This window comes from Salmo salar, chromosome 25, assembly GCF_965601325.2.
Source record: "Salmo salar chromosome 25, fSalSal1, whole genome shotgun sequence".
Classification (NCBI taxonomy): domain Eukaryota; kingdom Metazoa; phylum Chordata; class Actinopteri; order Salmoniformes; family Salmonidae; genus Salmo; species Salmo salar.
This window is the reverse complement of record NC_138315.1, coordinates 51,457,501-51,476,910: the sequence shown is the minus strand read 5'-3', so window position 1 is coordinate 51,476,910 and position 19,410 is coordinate 51,457,501. Positions and strand designations below refer to the sequence as shown.

The following is a 19,410-nucleotide window of genomic DNA, read 5'->3' as shown; positions in this document are numbered from 1 at the left end:
GTCTGTCTAATAGAGGTGGTCTGTCTAATAGAGGTGGTCTGTCTAATAGAGGTGGTGGGTCTAATAGAGGTGGTCTGTCTAATAGAGGTGGTCTGTCTAATAGAGGTGGTGGGTCTAATAGAGGTGGTCTGTCTAATAGAGGTGGTGGGTCTAATAGAGGTGGTGGGTCTAATAGAGGTGGTGGGTCTAATAGAGGTGGTGGGTCGAATAGAGGTGGTCTGTCTAATAGAGGTGGTGGGTCTAATAGAGGTGGTCTGTCTAATAGAGGTGGTCTGTCTAATAGAGGTGGTCTGTCTAATAGAGGTGGTCTGTCTAATAGAGGTGGTGGGTCTAATAGAGGTGGTCTGTCTAATAGAGGTGGTCTGTCTAATAGAGGTGGTGGGTCTAATAGAGGTGGTCTGTCTAATAGAGGTGGTGGGTCTAATAGAGGTGGTCTGTCTAATAGAGGTGGTGGGTCTAATAGAGGTGGTCTGTCTAATAGAGGTGGTCTGTCTAATAGAGGTGGTCTGTCTAATAGAGGTGGTGGGTCTAATAGAGGTGGTGGGTCTAATAGAGGTGGTGGGTCTAATAGAGGTGGTGGGTCTAATAGAGGTGGTGGGTCTAATAGAGGTGGTGGGTCTAATAGAGGTGGTCTGTCTAATAGAGGTGGTCTGTCTAATAGAGGTGGTGGGTCACGTGTTTAGCTACAGTAGATGTAGAAACAACAAACTGTTGTAATAAACTGCGTAGTCAGCGACTTTAGAATCACAATGTTTATCATATCCAGGTTCATACAAAAACATGCTCAATAAAAATGTTAATATTTAATACAAGGCTCAGATCTTCTGTTTAAGTTACCCCCTTTGCACACATGACAGAATAATGCTTCAACTCATAGGGTGCGTACCAAATGGCACACTTATACCTACATAGTGCACTACTTATGACCAGAGCCCTATGGACCCTGTACAAAAGTAGTGCACTATGTTTGGGACACACAGCCATGGAAACCAACCCCGCCGACCATAGAGTAAAAGTGAAAATGATGTGGGGTCCCGTGTGGCTCAGTTGGTAGAGCATGGTGTTTGCAACGACAGGGTTGTGGGTTCGATTCCCACGGGGGGCCATGTATGAAATGTATGTTTTCACTACTGTAAGTCTCTCTGGATAAGAGCGTCTGCTAAATGACTAAAATGTAAATGTAATCGTACAGCCTGGATACCATCCGAGCTGTGTTATAGAGCAATATACCAGACATCACTCTGTTCGGTGTACAGGTCTAATGCCTTAAGAAAGGTCATTTACATATGATCAGATGTTTACCGTGAATGTGATGTCTGCGAACATCAGCGTGCCGTTCCATAAAACGCCTTCGGTTGAATCCCAGCCCTCGTCAACAAATAATACAGTACTTACAAAACGGTAGCTGTCCTCAGAATACTCAGAGCATCAATAAAACATGAAAATAGATTCATACATAATTATTACATTAAAAGAAAGAACACATAATATATTTATATATATACAACAATCAAAGATGTACAATATTTACAAAGACATTGACTGACGTTTAATCTCATAACAAGGGGAGAGAAACTGTTCCAATCAACACCCTCAAGCCCTTTTCACTATGTAACAAGAGAAGAGAAGAGAGGAGATGAGAGAGGAGAAGAGAAGAGAGGAGGAGAGAGGAGAAGAGAAGAGAGGAGGAGAGGGGGGAAGAGAGGAGATGAGAGAAGGAGAAGAGAAGAGAGGAGAAGAGAGGAGAGAGGAGAAGAGAAGAAAGGAGGAGAGGGGGGAAGAGAGGAGGAGGAGAGAAGGGGAGAGGAGAGGAGAGGAGAAGAGAAGAGGAGGAGAGAGGAGGAGGAGAGAAGGGGAGAGGAGAGGAGAGAAGGAGAAGAGAGGAGAAGAGAGGAGAAGAGAGAAGGAGAAGAGAAGAGAGGAGAAGAGAGGAGAGAAGAGACAAGAGAAGGATACTACTCAATGTCTGGTGCTTGGCTCGTTGTAGTGTGATCCGAGAGAGAGAGAGAGAGAGAGAGAGAGAGAGAGAGAGAGAGAGAGCAGAGTACACTTAATAAGGATTGAATTCATAGTTGTGTATTCATCCTGCCGTCGACCTCCGTCACATCTTACTAACCACCAACACAATGATACAATTTCACACTGGATAACAGGAAGTACCTTCTTCAGCCTTTGAAATGATCTCCCCCTTCATGTGGTGTACATGGTACAGTCCTAAAGCAGACACAGAGGGAGAAGTGTAATGTACCAACCAGCGGTGTACATGGTACAGTCCTAAAGCAGACACAGAGGGAGAAGTGTAATGTACCAACCAGCGGTGTACATGGTACAGTCCTAAAGCAGACACAGAGGGAGAAGTGTAATGTACCAACCAGCGGTGTAGCGGAGGGTAAACAAGTAAACGCTGTAGACACACCTTTTTGCGACCCGGCGACCCGGTGATCAGAGTTTACCCATCTATAGTTTTACCACTACAGCCCAGGTACTAACCCCAGGTATTAACCCAGGTACTAACCCCAGATACTAACCCAGGTACAAACCCAGATACTAACCCAGGTACAAACCCAGGTACTAAACCCAGATACTAACCCAGGTACAAACCCAGGTACTAACCCCGGTACTAACCCCAGGTACTCACCCCAGGTACTACCCCAGGTACTGACCCCAGGTACTACCCCAGGTACTAACCCAGGTACTAACCCCAGGTACTGACCCCAGGTACTACCCCAGGTACTAACCCAGGTACTAACCCAGGTACTAACCCCAGGTATTAACCCCAGGTACTAACCCAGGTACTAACCCAGGTACTAACCCCAGGTACTAACCCCAGGTACTAACCAGGTACTGACCCCAGGTACTAACCCAGGTACTAACCCAGGTACTAACCCAGGTACTAACCCAGGTACTAACCCCAGGTACTAACCCAGGTACTAACCCAGGTACTAACCCAGGTACTAACCCCAGGTACTAACCCCAGGTACTAACCCAGGTACTAACCCCAGGTACTAACCCCAGGTACTAACCCCAGGTACTAACCCAGGTACTACCCCAGATACTAACCCCGGTACTAACCCAGGTACTAACCCAGGTACTAACCCAGGTACTAACCCCAGGTACTAACCCCAGGTACTAACCCAGGTACTAACCCCAGGTACTAACCCCAGGTACTAACCCCAGGTACTAACCCAGGTACTAACCCCAGGTACTAACCCCAGGTACTAACCCAGGTACTAACCCAGGTACTAACCCAGGTACTAACCCCAGGTACTAACCCAGGTACTAACCCAGGTACTAACCCCAGGTACTAACCCAGGTACTAACCCCAGATACTAACCAGGTACTAACCCAGGTACTAACCCAGGTACTAACCCCAGGTACTAACCCAGGTACTAACCCCACCTAGACTTTACTTTCACAGCACAGAATGTGTCTATTGGACTTGTTGAGGTGATATTATTCTACTGTAGTCTGGATGACTGTCACGTTGTACAGGGCCATATTTTCCTAACTGAAACCCTTAGGCCTACATCGGCTACAGTAAAAAAAAAAAATGCATTTCCGTTTTTCTTGGAATAGAAACACCATAATATTAATCAAATTAATTAAGCTACATTTCTAAAAACCCATCCCATAAAAGGGTTTAAAGTCTCTAGTACAGCCAGTATTAATAACCGTTAAATGCATTTATTAATTAAATCGCTTTAGCTGTGATTGTAGAATGTCAAGTCTCCCTTTTGTTATTTCAATTTTATAACTAAAATGTTTGACTGTATTTAAAGACATGGATGACTTGTATGCTGTGTGTTGACATGTACAAATTAACGAGCGATTTAATAACTTAATTTCTTAATTAATGGTGGTCAAACTAACACTTAACCAACATTAATGGCAACAGTGGCTGACACTTAAATAACCTCGCAAGCTGTGCTGCAGTATGACGCAACTTTTAAAAAGGACGAACCACTGTAGGAGTAAATACATTACAGAGGCAGGAGAGGAAGAGGAGAAGAGAAGAGAAGAGAAGAGAGGAGAGGAGAGGAGAGGAGAGGAGAGGAGAGGAGAGGAGAGGAGAGGAGAGGAGAGGAGAGGAGAGGAGAGGAGAGGAGAGGAGAGGAGAGGAGAGGAGAGGAGAGGAGAGGAGAGAGCATGTGATTTGTACTGTCTCTCCAACAGGACCAGTAAAGGGCAACATTGAAGCCATATCAGGTTAGTTTGAATAATACAGCAGATAACATCCCTTCCTCAGGTTTCAAATCCGTTCAAATGAACACAGCCCATAATGAGATGAACAGGTTAAACAGATTTAGTGGGGTTTAATAATGAACACAGCCCATAATGAGATGATCGTACAGCCTGGATACCATCCGAGGTGTGTTATAGAGCAATATACCAGGTTCAACAGCCTGGGGCGAATCAGGATCAGTCGAAGAGGGCAAGACAGTAGGCACGCGCCAAACACCAAACACAACAAATCAACACTAGCACACATATCACAGCAGGCCACCTCAGCTGTAATAACATACTGTATATAGTATCACGGCAGGCCACCTCAGCTGTAATAACATACTGTATATAGTATCACGGCAGGCCACCTCAGCTGTAATAACATACTGTATATAGTATCACAGCAGGCCACCTCAGCTGTAATAACATACTGTATATAGTATCACAGCAGGCCACCTCAGCTGTAATAACATACTGTATATAGTATCACGGCAGACCACCTCAGCTGTAATAACATACTGTATATAGTATCACGGCAGGCCACCTCAGCTGTAATAACATACTGTATATAGTATCACAGCAGGCCACCTCAGCTGTAATAACATACTGTATATAGTATCACAGCAGGCCACCTCAGCTGTAATAACATACTGTATATAGTATCACGGCAGGCCACCTCAGCTGTAATAACATACTGTATATAGTATCACAGCAGGCCACCTCAGCTGTAATAACATACTGTATATAGTATCACGGCAGGCCACCTCAGCTGTAATAACATACTGTATATAGTATCACAGCAGGCCACCTCAGCTGTAATAACATACTGTATATAGTATCACGGCAGGCCACCTCAGCTGTAATAACATACTGTATATAGTATCACAGCAGGCCACCTCAGCTGTAATAACATACTGTATATAGTATCACAGCAGACCACCTCAGCTGTAATAACATACTGTATATAGTATCACAGCAGGCCACCTCAGCTGTAATAACATACTGTATATAGTATCACAGCAGGCCACCTCAGCTGTAATAACATACTGTGTATAACATACTGTATCTAGTATCACGGCAGGCCACCTCAGCTGTAATAACATACTGTATATAGTATCACGGCAGGCCACCTCAGCTGTAATAACATACTGTATATAGTATCACAGCAGGCCACCTCAGCAATAATTTCATACCTTGATTACATTGAGACAGAATCACATATTTATTTTTATTTGTTGGCAATACTTATGAACAGATTTCATAAATTAAACAAATGTTTTGTTCAATTCCTGGTGATTTTACAGTCTTTTTTTATTTATTTTTATATACCAAAAACTAAACCACCTCCCAAAGAAGTTTGCAGGTATTCTGGGAAATTGTAACACTTCAAAAAAAAAAATGACTTGCGGGTATTGTATTGACCTACAGTACATTTTCTGGGAAATTGTAAGACTTCATAAATAGATGTCTTGATGTAAGAACCACAGCAGGGTTTATAGGTCACACAGTCCAAGTAAAACCACAGACTAATGGACGGAATGGAAGATATCAACAGCCTTTCAATCAATCAGTCCAGGGTTCAAAGGTCGATCTCAATGTGGACATTGATTGCTTCAGGGTGGAATGAAAGAGAAAGGGAAGGGACTGTATCGACGTCTATACGCACCTCAGAAACCAAAATCGGTCCAGAGATTAACGTTCAATCCAGACATTGAAGACGTTTTCTGGACAATGAACGGACAGACAGCACCACTCCAGAACACTATGGGGCATTGTCATTGTCACACCCGTACAGCCGGTACATTGGGGGAGGTCAGGGGTACTTTGGATCCACAGTCGTAGTCTCGGTCAGCTATGTGGTGCCTGGCGATGGGCCTGCCGTGGTGAGGGAACCCCCGTCTGTCCACCTGTCTGTCCCGGATACTAGCGATGTAACTCTGCGGAGGGAGGGAGGGAGGGAGGGAGGGAGGGAGGGAGAGAGGGAGGGAGAGAGAGGGAGAGGGAGGGAGAGAGAAGGAGAGAGAGAGGGAGAGGGTTTGTCCAGAGCCAAGACAAACAGACAGTGATCGACACAGATGAAGAAATATGAAGACAGATGAAGACAGGCTGAAGACAGGCTGAAGATAGATGAAGACAGATGAAGACAGGCTGAAGACAGATGAAGACAGATGAAGACAGGCTGAAGACAGATGAAGACAGGCTGAAGACAGATGAAGACAGATGAAGACAGATGAAGACAGATGAAGACAGGCTGAAGATAGATGAAGACAGATGAAGACAGGCTGAAGACAGATGAAGACAGGCTGAAGACAGATGAAGACAGATGAAGACAGATGAAGACAGATGAAGACAGGCTGAAGACAGATGAAGACAGATGAAGACAGGCTGAAGAAATATGAAGAAATATGAAGAAATATGAAGACAGATGAAGACAGATGAAGACAGATGAAGACAGGCTGAAGACAGATGAAGACAGGCTGAAGAAATATGAAGACAGATGAAGACAGATGAAGACAGATGAAGACAGGCTGAAGAAATATGAAGACAGATGAAGACAGATGAAGACAGATGAAGACAGATGAAGACAGATGAAGACAGGCTGAAGACAGATGAAGACAGATGAAGACAGGCTGAAGAAATATGAAGAAATATGAAGAAATATGAAGACAGATGAAGACAGATGAAGACAGATGAAGACAGATGAAGACAGGCTGAAGACAGATGAAGACAGATGAAGACAGATGAAGACAGGCTGAAGACAGATGAAGACAGGCTGAAGAAATATGAAGACAGATGAAGACAGATGAAGACAGATGAAGACAGGCTGAAGAAATATGAAGAAATATGAAGAAATATGAAGACAGATGAAGACAGATGAAGACAGATGAAGACAGGCTGAAGAAATATGAAGAAATATGAAGACAGATGAAGACAGATGAAGACAGGCACAGCTTTATAGAAGATATATTGAGAGGCACACATACCTATTTACAGACACTGAAATAGGCACAAATATATATTGACACAGACATATTGACACCCATTGAGACGGACAATTAGATACAGTATTCCCTATAGTGTACTGCTTTTGGCCTGGGCCCAAAGGGAAAAGGGTGCCATTTGGGACTCATACAGGCAGAGAGCCAGAGAGCCAGGGTCTTACAGGAGAGGGCACGTCCCCATCGAAGCGTAGACTGTGGTTTGGTTTCCTGTGGTAGGTGATAGGCTCAGGGAGGAGGGGTTTGTTGGTGGTGGTGGTAAGTGGAGGAGGGTGGTGGTATTGCTTCTGTCTCTTCTTCTTCTTCCTCACTTCTTTCTGCATCATCTCTTCCTTCTGGTGGATCCTAATCAACTGGACCCTCCGCTGCTGTCGACTGAGAACCACTGGAGAGAGAGAAACAGGAGGAGAGGATGAGAGAGGGAGGGCAGAGAGAGAATGAGAGAGACAAAGGGTAGAGAGAGAGATAGAGAGAGAGAGAGAGAGAGAGAGAGAGAGAGAGAGAGAGAGAGAGAGAGAGAGAGATAGACAAAGGGTAGAGAGAGAGAGAGAGAGAGAGAGAGAAACAGACAGAGAGGCAGAGAGATAAATAAAGACAGTCTGAAACCTCCTCATCTTCCATCCAACAGCACAAATAGCACAGTCCACCATTCATACAGCATCCAGAGGAGAAGACTGACAGTCTGATGGAAACCTCCTCGTCTTCCATCATTCATACAGCATCCAGAGGAAGAGACTTGAAAACCTCCTCGTCTTCTACCATTCATACAGCATCCAGAGGAAGAGACTTGAAAACCTCCTCGTCTTCCATCATTCATACAGCATCCAGAGGAAGAGACTTGAAAACCTCCTCGTCTTCTACCATTCATACAGCATCCAGAGGAAGAGACTTGAAAACCTCCTCGTCTTCCATCATTCATACAGCATCCAGAGGAAGAGACTTGAAAACCTCCTCGTCTTCCATCATTCATACAGCATCCAGAGGAAGAGACTTGAAAACCTCCTCGTCTTCCATCATTCATACAGCTTCCCTCTTTTCACATCGTTCAAGACACAATTATCCACCCAGCACGATGCCTGGGGATAATGAAAACGACAACACATTGTGCTACAGCACAAACAGAATCATAAAATGTTTTGAGAACCCTCCTCCAAGAAGCACAGGACTAATAATACTGTTCCCTGTTCATTATCAGCAGGACTAATAATACTGTTCCCTGTTTATTATCAGCAGGACTAATAATACTGTTCCCTGTTCATTATCAGCAGGACTAATACTACTGTTCCCTGTTCATTATCAGCAGGACTAATAATACTGTTCCCTGTTCATTATCAGCAGGACTAATACTACTGTTCCCTGTTCATTATCAGCAGGACTAATAATACTGTTCCCTGTTCATTATCAGCAGGACTAATAATACTGTTCCCTGTTCATTATCAACAGGACTAATAATACTGTTCCCTGTTCATTATCAGCAGGACTAATACTACTGTTCGCTGTTCATTATCAGCAGGACTAATAATACTGTTCCCTGTTCATTATCAACAGCAGCAGGACTAATACTACTGTTCCCTGTTCATTATCAGCAGGACTAATAATACTGTTCCCTGTTCATTATCAGCAGGACTAATACTACTGTTCGCTGTTCATTATCAGCAGGACTAATACTACTGTTCCCTGTTCATTATCAGCAGGACTAATAATACTGTTCCCTGTTCATTATCAGCAGGACTAATACTACTGTTCCCTGTTCATTATCAGCAGGACTAATAATACTGTTCCCTGTTCATTATCAGCAGGACTAATACTACTGTTCCCTGTTCATTATCAGCAGGACTAATACTACTGTTCCCTGTTCATTATCAACAGCAGCAGGACTAATACTACTGTTCGCTGTTCATTATCAGCAGGACTAATAATACTGTTCCCTGTTCATTATCAGCAGGACTAATAATACTGTTCCCTGTTCATTATCAGCAGGACTAATAATACTGTTCCCTGTTCATTATCAGCAGGACTAATAATACTGTTCCCTGTTCATTATCAGCAGGACTAATAATACTGTTCCCTGTTCATTATCAGCAGGACTAATAATACTGTTCCCTGTTCATTATCAGCAGGACTAATACTACTGTTCCCTGTTCATTATCAGCAGGACTAATACTACTGTTCGCTGTTCATTATCAGCAGGACTAATACTACTGTTCCCTGTTCATTATCAGCAGGACTAATAATACTGTTCCCTGTTCATTATCAGCAGGACTAATACTACTGTTCCCTGTTCATTATCAGCAGGACTAATACTACTGTTCCCTGTTCATTATCAACAGCAGCAGGACTAATACTACTGTTCCCTGTTCATTATCAGCAGGACTAATAATACTGTTCCCTGTTCATTATCAGCAGGACTAATACTACTGTTCGCTGTTCATTATCAGCAGGACTAATACTACTGTTCCCTGTTCATTATCAGCAGGACTAATAATACTGTTCCCTGTTCATTATCAGCAGGACTAATACTACTGTTCCCTGTTCATTATCAGCAGGACTAATAATACTGTTCCCTGTTCATTATCAACAGCAGCAGGACTAATACTACTGTTCCCTGTTCATTATCAGCAGGACTAATAATACTGTTCCCTGTTCATTATCAGCAGGACTAATACTACTGTTCCCTGTTCATTATCAGCAGGACTAATACTACTGTTCCCTGTTCATTATCAGCAGGACTAATAATACTGTTCCCTGTTCATTATCAGCAGGACTAATACTACTGTTCGCTGTTCATTATCAGCAGGACTAATAATACTGTTCCCTGTTCATTATCAGCAGGACTAATAATACTGTTCCCTGTTCATTATCAGCAGGACTAATACTACTGTTCCCTGTTCATTATCAGCAGGACTAATAATACTGTTCCCTGTTCATTATCAGCAGGACTAATAATACTGTTCCCTGTTCATTATCAGCAGGACTAATACTACTGTTCCCTGTTCATTATCAACAGGACTAATAATACTGTTCCCTGTTCATTATCAGCAGGACTAATAATACTGTTCCCTGTTCATTATCAGCAGGACTAATAATACTGTTCCCTGTTTATTATCAGCAGGACTAATAATACTGTTCCCTGTTCATTATCAGCAGGACTAATAATACTGTTCCCTGTTCATTATCAACAGGACTAATAATACTGTTCCCTGTTCATTATCAGCAGGACTAATACTACTGTTCCCTGTTCATTATCAGCAGGACTAATACTACTGTTCCCTGTTCATTATCAACAGCAGCAGGACTAATACTACTGTTCCCTGTTCATTATCAGCAGGACTAATAATACTGTTCCCTGTTCATTATCAGCAGGACTAATACTACTGTTCGCTGTTCATTATCAGCAGGACTAATACTACTGTTCCCTGTTCATTATCAGCAGGACTAATAATACTGTTCCCTGTTCATTATCAGCAGGACTAATACTACTGTTCCCTGTTCATTATCAGCAGGACTAATAATACTGTTCCCTGTTCATTATCAGCAGGACTAATACTACTGTTCCCTGTTCATTATCAGCAGGACTAATAATACTGTTCCCTGTTCATTATCAGCAGGACTAATAATACTGTTCCCTGTTCATTATCAGCAGGACTAATAATACTGTTCCCTGTTCATTATCAGCAGGACTAATACTACTGTTCCCTGTTCATTATCAGCAGGACTAATAATACTGTTCCCTGTTCATTATCAGCAGGACTAATAATACTGTTCCCTGTTCATTATCAGCAGGACTAATAATACTGTTCCCTGTTCATTATCAGCAGGACTAATAATACTGTTCCCTGTTTATTATCAGCAGGACTAATAATACTGTTCCCTGTTCATTATCAGCAGGACTAATAATACTGTTCCCTGTTCATTATCAACAGGACTAATAATACTGTTCCCTGTTCATTATCAGCAGGACTAATACTACTGTTCCCTGTTCATTATCAGCAGGACTAATACTACTGTTCCCTGTTCATTATCAGCAGGACTAATAATACTGTTCCCTGTTCATTATCAGCAGGACTAATACTACTGTTCCCTGTTCATTATCAGCAGGACTAATAATACTGTTCCCTGTTCATTATCAGCAGGACTAATACTACTGTTCCCTGTTCATTATCAGCAGGACTAATACTACTGTTCCCTGTTCATTATCAGCAGGACTAATACTACTGTTCCCTGTTCATTATCAGCAGGACTAATAATACTGTTCCCTGTTCATTATCAGCAGGACTAATACTACTGTTCCCTGTTCATTATCAACAGCAGCAGGACTAATACTACTGTTCCCTGTTCATTATCAGCAGGACTAATAATACTGTTCCCTGTTCATTATCAGCAGGACTAATACTACTGTTCGCTGTTCATTATCAGCAGGACTAATAATACTGTTCCCTGTTCATTATCAACAGCAGCAGGACTAATACTACTGTTCGCTGTTCATTATCAGCAGGACTAATAATACTGTTCCCTGTTCATTATCAGCAGGACTAATACTACTGTTCCCTGTTCATTATCAGCAGGACTAATACTACTGTTCCCTGTTCATTATCAGCAGCAGCAGAATGTGTGTCATAACTGCTGCTTTCTCTCTCTTTTGTGCCTCAACAGTCCACACACAGCCAGAGGTAGAGGCACCATTTGTCATTATCTCCACTTAATGATGTCCTCTTTACCCTCCTTTCTGCATCTCCCTGTCTCTCACCCCTCCTCACACCATCATCTCTTTTTACCCTCCTCTCTGCTTCTCCCTTTCTCTCACCCCTCTTTTACCCTCCTCTCTTCCTCACCCTGTCTCTTACCCCCTCTAACCCTCCTCTCTATAACTCATTGCCTCTCCCATCTTGTCCCTGCCCCCTTGACCTCCCTACCCCCTCTTGACCTCCTTGCTGCCCCCCCCCCAACCACCTCTTGACCTCCTTGCTGCTCCCCCCTCATCCCTCTGCCCCCCTTCACCCTCTTCCCAGCAATCAAAACATATAATCTTGGGAGAGTGGGGAGGAGGGGTCCACAGGTTGTTACTATGACAACCACCAGATTCCAACCACAGCACCACAGCCAAAGCTTCCTTCCCTCTCTTTTGATTCAGAGCACATGCTTTGATCACAAGCCATCACACGTTCACAGTTTAATCACATTAGATATGTGACTTCCTGTTAAAGCATAATTATATGTAGAACCTCATTCTATGAAACCGCTGATTCTGTGGTGGTGGTATATAGCCTACCTCCAACCTTTGTTAGACTTCAGTTGCAGATTTTGACATTATCGCTCATAGTCTGCTGCTGGAAACACATATGTGTTATGGCTTTAACACCCCCTTGCTATATTGTGGATAAAGAGTTACCTGTCTAACAGAACACAGAGGGTGTTCTTTAATGGAAGCCTCTCCAACATAATCCTGGTAGAAGCAGGAATTCCCCAGGGCAGCTGTCTAGGCCCATTACTTTTTTTCAATCTTTACTAATGACATGCCACTTGCTCTGAGTAAAGTCAGAATGTCTATGTATGCGGATGACTCAACACTATACACGTCAGCTACTAAAATGACTGGAACACTTAACAAAGAGCTGCAGTTAGTTTCATAATGGGTGGCAATGAATAACTTAGTCCTAAATATTTTTTAAACTAAAAGCATTATATTTGGGACAAATCATTCACTAAACCTCAACTAAATCTTGTAATAAATAATGTGGATATTGAGGCAGGTTGTACAGGCCCTAGTTTTGTCGCACCTGGACTACTGTTCAGTCATGTGGTCAAGTGCCACAATAAGGGATTTAGGAAAATTGCAATTGGCTCAGAACAGGGCAGCACGGCTGGTCCTTGGATGTACACAGAGAGCTAATATTAATAATATGCATGTCAATCTCTCCTGGCTCAAAGTGGAGGAGAGATTGACTTCATCAATACTTGTATTTATGAGAGGTATTGACATGTTGAATGCACCGAGCTGTCTGTCTAAACTACTGGCACACAGCTCAGACACCCATACATACCCCACAAGACATGCAGCAAGAGGTCTCTTCACAGTCCCCAAGTCCAGAACAGACTATGAGAGGTGCACAGTACTACATAGAGCCATGACTACATGGAACTCTATTAAACGTCAAGTAACTGACGCAAGCAGTGAAATTAGATTTTTTTTTAAAGCAGATAAAATACACCTTATGGAACAGCGGGGACTGTGAAGCAACACAAACATAGGCACAGACACATGCATACACACATGATAACATACACGTACACATGGATTTAGTACTGTAGATATGTGGTAGTGGTGGAGTAGGGGCCTGAGGGCACACAGTGTGTCATGAAATCTGTGAATGTATTGTAATGTTTTTAAAATTGTATAAACTGCCTTAATTTTGCTGCACTCCCAGGAAGAGCAGCTAATGGGGATCCTTAATAAATACAAATACAATCCCACTATAGGTCAGTTAGACTCAGATTAAGCCTAGTCCTGACCCTCATTGATTTGTAGTACTGGACTTGGCTTAAAGTAACTGCCCAGTTAAAAGCTTACTTTTAAAAGTTAACATTCTGTTAACTCATACCCAAATAATGTTGCCGACTCATCCTATGCTCGTATTTGTGTCCAGTGCATGAATGGCAGAAAAAAAATACTTAAAAAAAACCACACCTCAAACCTCTATCTCACAGAGACCATTTTAAAAATACTATTTCCTCATTGAGGATGATGTGCTACTCCTAGGTAGGATGAGCTGGCCAATCAGTGGTCTAGACCGTAGAGGATGAGCTGGCCAATCAGTGGTCTAGAGCGTCGAGGATGAGCTGGCCAATCAGTGGTCTAGAGCGTCGAGGATGAGCTGGCCAATCAGTGGTCTAGAGCGTCGAGGATGAGCTGGCCAATCAGTGGTCTAGAGCGTCGAGGATGAGCTGGCCAATCAGTGGTCTAGACCGTAGAGGATGAGCTGGCCAATCAGTGGTCTAGAGCGTCGAGGATGAGCTGGCCAATCAGTGGTCTAGACCGTAGAGGATGAGCTGGCCAATCAGTGGTCTAGAGCGTAGAGGATGAGCTGGCCAATCAGTGGTCTAGACCGTAGAGGATGAGCTGGCCAATCAGTGGTCTAGAGCGTAGAGGATGAGCTGGCCAATCAGTGGTCTAGAGCGTCGAGGATGAGCTGGCCAATCAGTGGTCTAGAGCGTAGAGGATGAGCTGGCCAATCAGTGGTCTAGAGCGTAGAGGATGAGCTGGCCAATCAGCGGTCTAGAGGAGGAACAGCTGGCCAATCAGTGGTCTAGACCGTAGAGGATGAGCTGGCCAATCAGTGGTCTAGAGCGTAGAGGATGAGCTGGCCAATCAGCGGTCTAGAGGAGGAACTGCTGGCCAATCAGTGGTCTAGAGCGTAGAGGATGACCTGGCCAATCAAAGTAGACCGCATGAATATTTTTCATTACCAATATACGCCCACACCATTCCGACACAGAGAAAAAAGCTGCTTTTGGTATACACAGTTGTTTTGTAAGGAAAACTCTTTCACTCATATTGTAAGTAATTGTAGGTCATATTTCATGAAAATCTGGAAACACTGGACAGTTACTTTAGTCGTGTCTAGGACTTGACTTGAAATTTGGTATGACAAAGACCACAGCTGGCAAGACCGCACCAGATCTATCACTCAACCTCAGTGTGTGAGTATCCCTCTGTTAGGGTTAAAGGTCAGGGATCAGAGATCATACTCAACCTCAGTGTGTGAGTATCCCTCTGTTAGGGTTAAAGGTCAGAGATCATACTCACCCTCAGTGTGTGAGAATCCCTCTGTTAGGGTTAAAGGTCAGGGATCAGACTCAACCCTCAGTGTGTGAGAATCCCTCTGTTAGGGTTAAAGGTCAGGGATCAGACTCACCCTCAGTGTGTGAGAATCCCTCTGTTAGGGTTAAAGGTCAGGTATCAGACTCAACCCTCAGTGTGTGAGAATCCCTCTGTTAGGGTTAAAGGTCAGAGATCATACTCACCCTCAGTGTGTGAGAATCCCTCTGTTAGGGTTAAAGGTCAGGGATCAGACTCAACCCTCAGTGTGTGAGAATCCCTCTGTTAGGGTTAAAGGTCAGGGATCAGACTCACCCTCAGTGTGTGAGAATCCCTCTGTTAGGGTTAAAGGTCAGGGATCAGAGATCATACTCACCCTCAGTGTGTGAGTATCCCTCTGTTAGGGTTAAAGGTCAGAGATCAGACTCACCCTCAGTGTGTGAGAATCCCTCTGTTAGGGTTAAGGTCAGGTATCAGACTCACCCTCAGTGTGTGAGTATCCCTCTGTTAGGGTTAAAGGTCAGGGATCATACTCACCCTCAGTGTGTGAGAATCCCTCTGTTAGGGTTAAAGGTCAGTGATCAGACAACCTCAGTTTGTGATTATCCCTCTGTTAGGGTTAAAGGTCAGGGATCAGACTCAACCCTCAGTGTGTGAGAATCCCTCTGTTAGGGTTAAAGGTCAGGTATCAGACTCACCCTCAGTGTGTGAGTATCCCTCTGTTAGGGTTAAAGGTCAGGGATCAGACTCAACCCTCAGTGTGTGAGAATCCCTCTGTTAGGGTTAAAGGTCAGGGATCAGAGATCATACTCACCCTCAGTGTGTGAGTATCCCTCTGTTAGGGTTAAAGGTCAGGTATCAGACTCACCCTCAGTGTGTGAGAATCCCTCGGCGGTTACCTTCCATTGGATGAGGACCCCCAGCAACGCCAGGACAGGCCACACCCCCATGACGACCCAGGTGAACCAGCAGAGAGGACGGGGCGGAGCCACCGTGATTCTCTCAGACATGTATCTGTAATACCATAGAGTCAAGGAATAAGAGGGGGTGTGGTATGTTGGCAAACCCCCCGAGGGACCGTATTGCTATTTTAAACTGGTTACCAACATAAATAGAACAATAAACATGCATTTTTGCATCATACACATGGTATATTGTCTGATATACACTAAGGTTGAAATGCTGTGTCGGCCAATCAGCATACAGGATCCAAACTACCTGGTTTATAATATGTATTTACCTATAATTGTATAAGAAGGTTTAAGACGGCAGTTTAATTCCCTTCCAAAAAAAACTGAACTTTCTTTCACAATCCTAGAACTAAGCAGATTCCTTCAGTGGTCGAGACAACTTCTGAAATCTTGGAAATCAAACCACAGATGTTTAATATATGCTCTTTAGCAGAAACTTATTTTCCCCAAAGCCACTTCCAGTAGTGTTATCTTCCAGTAGTGTTATCTTACAGTAATGTTATCTTACAGTAGTGTTATATTACAGTAGTGTTATATTACAGTAATGTTATTTTACAGTAGTGTTATTTTACAGTAATGTTATCTTACTGTAGTATTATCTTCCAGTAGTGTTATTATACAGTAATGTTATCTTCCAGTAGTGTTATCTTACAGTAATGTTATCTTACAGTAGTGTTATATTACAGTAGTGTTATATTACAGTAATGTTATCTTACAGTAGTGTTATTTTACAGTAATGTTATCTTACTGTAGTGTTATCTTCCAGTAGTGTTATATTACAGTAATGTTATCTTACAGTAGTGTTATGTTACAGTAGTGTTATATTACAGTAGTATTATCTAACTGTAGTGTTATCTAACTGTAGTGTTATCTTACTGTAGTGTTATATTACAGTAATGTTATCTTACAGTAGTGTTATGTTACAGTAGTGTTATCTAACTGTAGTGTTATCTTACAGTAGTGTTATATTACTGTAGTGTTATCTTACTGTAGTGTTATATTACAGTAGTATTATCTAACTGTAGTGTTATCTAACTGTAGTGTTATCTTACTGTAGTGTTATCTTACAGTAATGTTATCTTCCAGTAGTGTTATATTACTGTAGTGTTATCTTACTGTAGTGTTATCTTCCAGTAGTGTTATATTACAGTAATGTTATCTTACAGTAGTGTTATCTTCCAGTAGTGTTATATTACTGTAGTGTTATCTTACTGTAGTGTTATCTTACAGTAGTGTTATATTACAGTAATGTTATCTTACAGTAATGTTATCTAACTGTAGTGTTATCTTAATGGTGTTATCTTCCAGTAGTGTTATATTACAGTAATGTTATCTTACAGTAGTGTTATCTAACTGTAGTGTCATCTTACAGTAGTGTTATCTTACAGTAGTGTTATCTAACTGTAGTGTTATATTACAGTAATGTTATCTTACAGTAATGTTATCTTAATGGTGTCATCTTACAGTAGTGTTATCTTACTGTAGTGTTATCTAACTGTAGTGTTATCTTACTGTAGTGTTATCTTACTGTAGTGTTATCTTACAGTAGTATTATCTTACTGTAGTGTTATCTTACAGTAATGTTATCTTACTGTAATGTCATCTTACAGTAGTGTTATCTTACTGTAATGTTATCTTAATGGTGTTATCTTACAGTAGTATTATCTTACTGTAGTGTTATCTTACAGTAATGTAATCTCACGGTAATGTTATCTTCCGGTAGTGCGTGCAAAGATTTGAATACATTTTCAGATGGGTGGACCCCACGATCCTGGCGTGGGAAGCACCTCGCTCTACCAGCTGAGCAGGAGAGAAGAGGAGGGGTGAGGAGGAGAGAGGAGGGGAGAGGAGAGGAGGGGAGGGGAGAGGAGGGGAGAAGAGATGGAGGAGAGGGGTGAGGAGAGGAGGAGAGGGGAGAGGAGGGGTGAGGAGAAGAGGATAGGGGAGGTGAGGAGAGGAGGAGAGGAGAGGAGGAGAGGGGAGGAGTGAGAAGAGGGGAGTGTTGAGGGGTGAGGAGAGGAGGTGAGGGGAGAGGAGAGGTGAGGAGAGGAGGATGGGGAGGAGGAGAGGAGGAAAGGGGAGGAGTGAGAAGAGGTGAGTGGTGAGGAGGGGTGAGGGGTGAGCAGAGTGGCGAGGAGAGGAGGAGAGAGTCCTAACTACAACACCAACATACCTGAGAGGAGGGGTGAGGAGAGAAGGAGAGGAGAGGAGAGGAGGAGGGGTGAGGGGTGAGGAGAGAGTCCTAACTACGACACCAACATACCTGAGAGGAGGGGTGAGGAGAGAAGGAGAGGAGAGGAGAGGAGGAGGGGTGAGGAGAGAGTCCTAACTACGACACCAACATACCTGAGAGGAGGGGTGAGGAGAGAAGGAGAGGAGAGGAGAGGGGTGAGGGTTGAGGAGAGAGTCCTAACTACGACACCAACATACCTGACCAGAGCAAACAGCTCGAGGAAGTAGTCCACAGAGACGGTGATGACAGCCGAGCCAAACACAGCGGTGGAGAGGGTGGTGAAGAAGCGCTGCCATTGGAGGGTCAGGACGGCGAACAGCATGCCTGACCCCAACAACATCCCCAGGGGAACCCACACCGTCCGGGGGTGGTGGAACTCCTCCATCACCACCTGCATGGGGATTCAATCAATCAATCAATCAACCAATCAACCAAATGAACCTTATTGTCCCCATAAGGAAACTTGATATGTGAGCAGGGCTAACGTGAATACACTGAGTGTACAAAACATTAGGAACACCTTCCTAATATTGAGTTGCACCTCCTTTTGCCTTCAGAACGGCCTCAAGTCGTCAGGGACATGAACTCTACAAGGTGTCAAATATTCCACAGAGTTGCTGGCCCATGTTGACTCCAATGCTTCCCACAGTTGTGTCAAGTTGGCTGGATGTCCTTTGGGTGGTGGACCATTCTTGATACACACAGGAAACTGTTGAGCGTGAAAAAACCCAGCAGCGTTGCAGTTCTTGATACAAACCGGTGCGCCTGGTACCTACTACCATACCCCGTTCAAAGGCACTTAAATATTTAGTCTTCCCCATTCACCCTCTGAATGGCACACATACACAATCCATGTCTCAGTTGTCTTAAGGCTTAAAAATCCTTCTTTAACATCCCCTTAACATCCCCTTTAACATCCCCTTCATCTACATCTGAACTGATTGAAGTGGATTTAACAGGTAACATCAATAAGGAATCATAGCTTTCACCTGGATTCACCTGGTCAGTCTGTCATGGAAAGAGCAGGTGTTCCTAATGTTTTGTCCACTCACTGTATTCACGTTAACTCAGTGTACACAGAGTGTATAAAAAACCCTATTTGGACATTAATTAAAAACATGAAGCATTTCAGAGGAGTGCTGATCTAGGATCAGTTTAGCTGTTTAA

At 43.2% G+C, this 19,410-nt stretch overlaps 1 protein-coding gene across 1 annotated transcript in view; it reads right to left on the bottom strand.

The window, feature by feature from the left end:
• Positions 1-5,294: 5,294 nt before the first annotated feature.
• Positions 5,295-19,410, bottom strand: part of LOC106586918 (transmembrane protein 198) — a 44,866-nt gene continuing 30,750 nt past the window's right edge. The window contains exons 4-7 of the mRNA XM_045707885.2: positions 18,441-18,634; positions 15,908-16,053; positions 7,388-7,608; positions 5,295-6,161 (exon numbers count right to left, since the gene is read on the bottom strand). Coding sequence (XP_045563841.1) covers positions 6,006-6,161; positions 7,388-7,608; positions 15,908-16,053; positions 18,441-18,634 — 717 coding nt within the window. The 3' untranslated portion in view covers positions 5,295-6,005. The remainder of the gene's footprint in view (positions 6,162-7,387; positions 7,609-15,907; positions 16,054-18,440; positions 18,635-19,410) is intronic.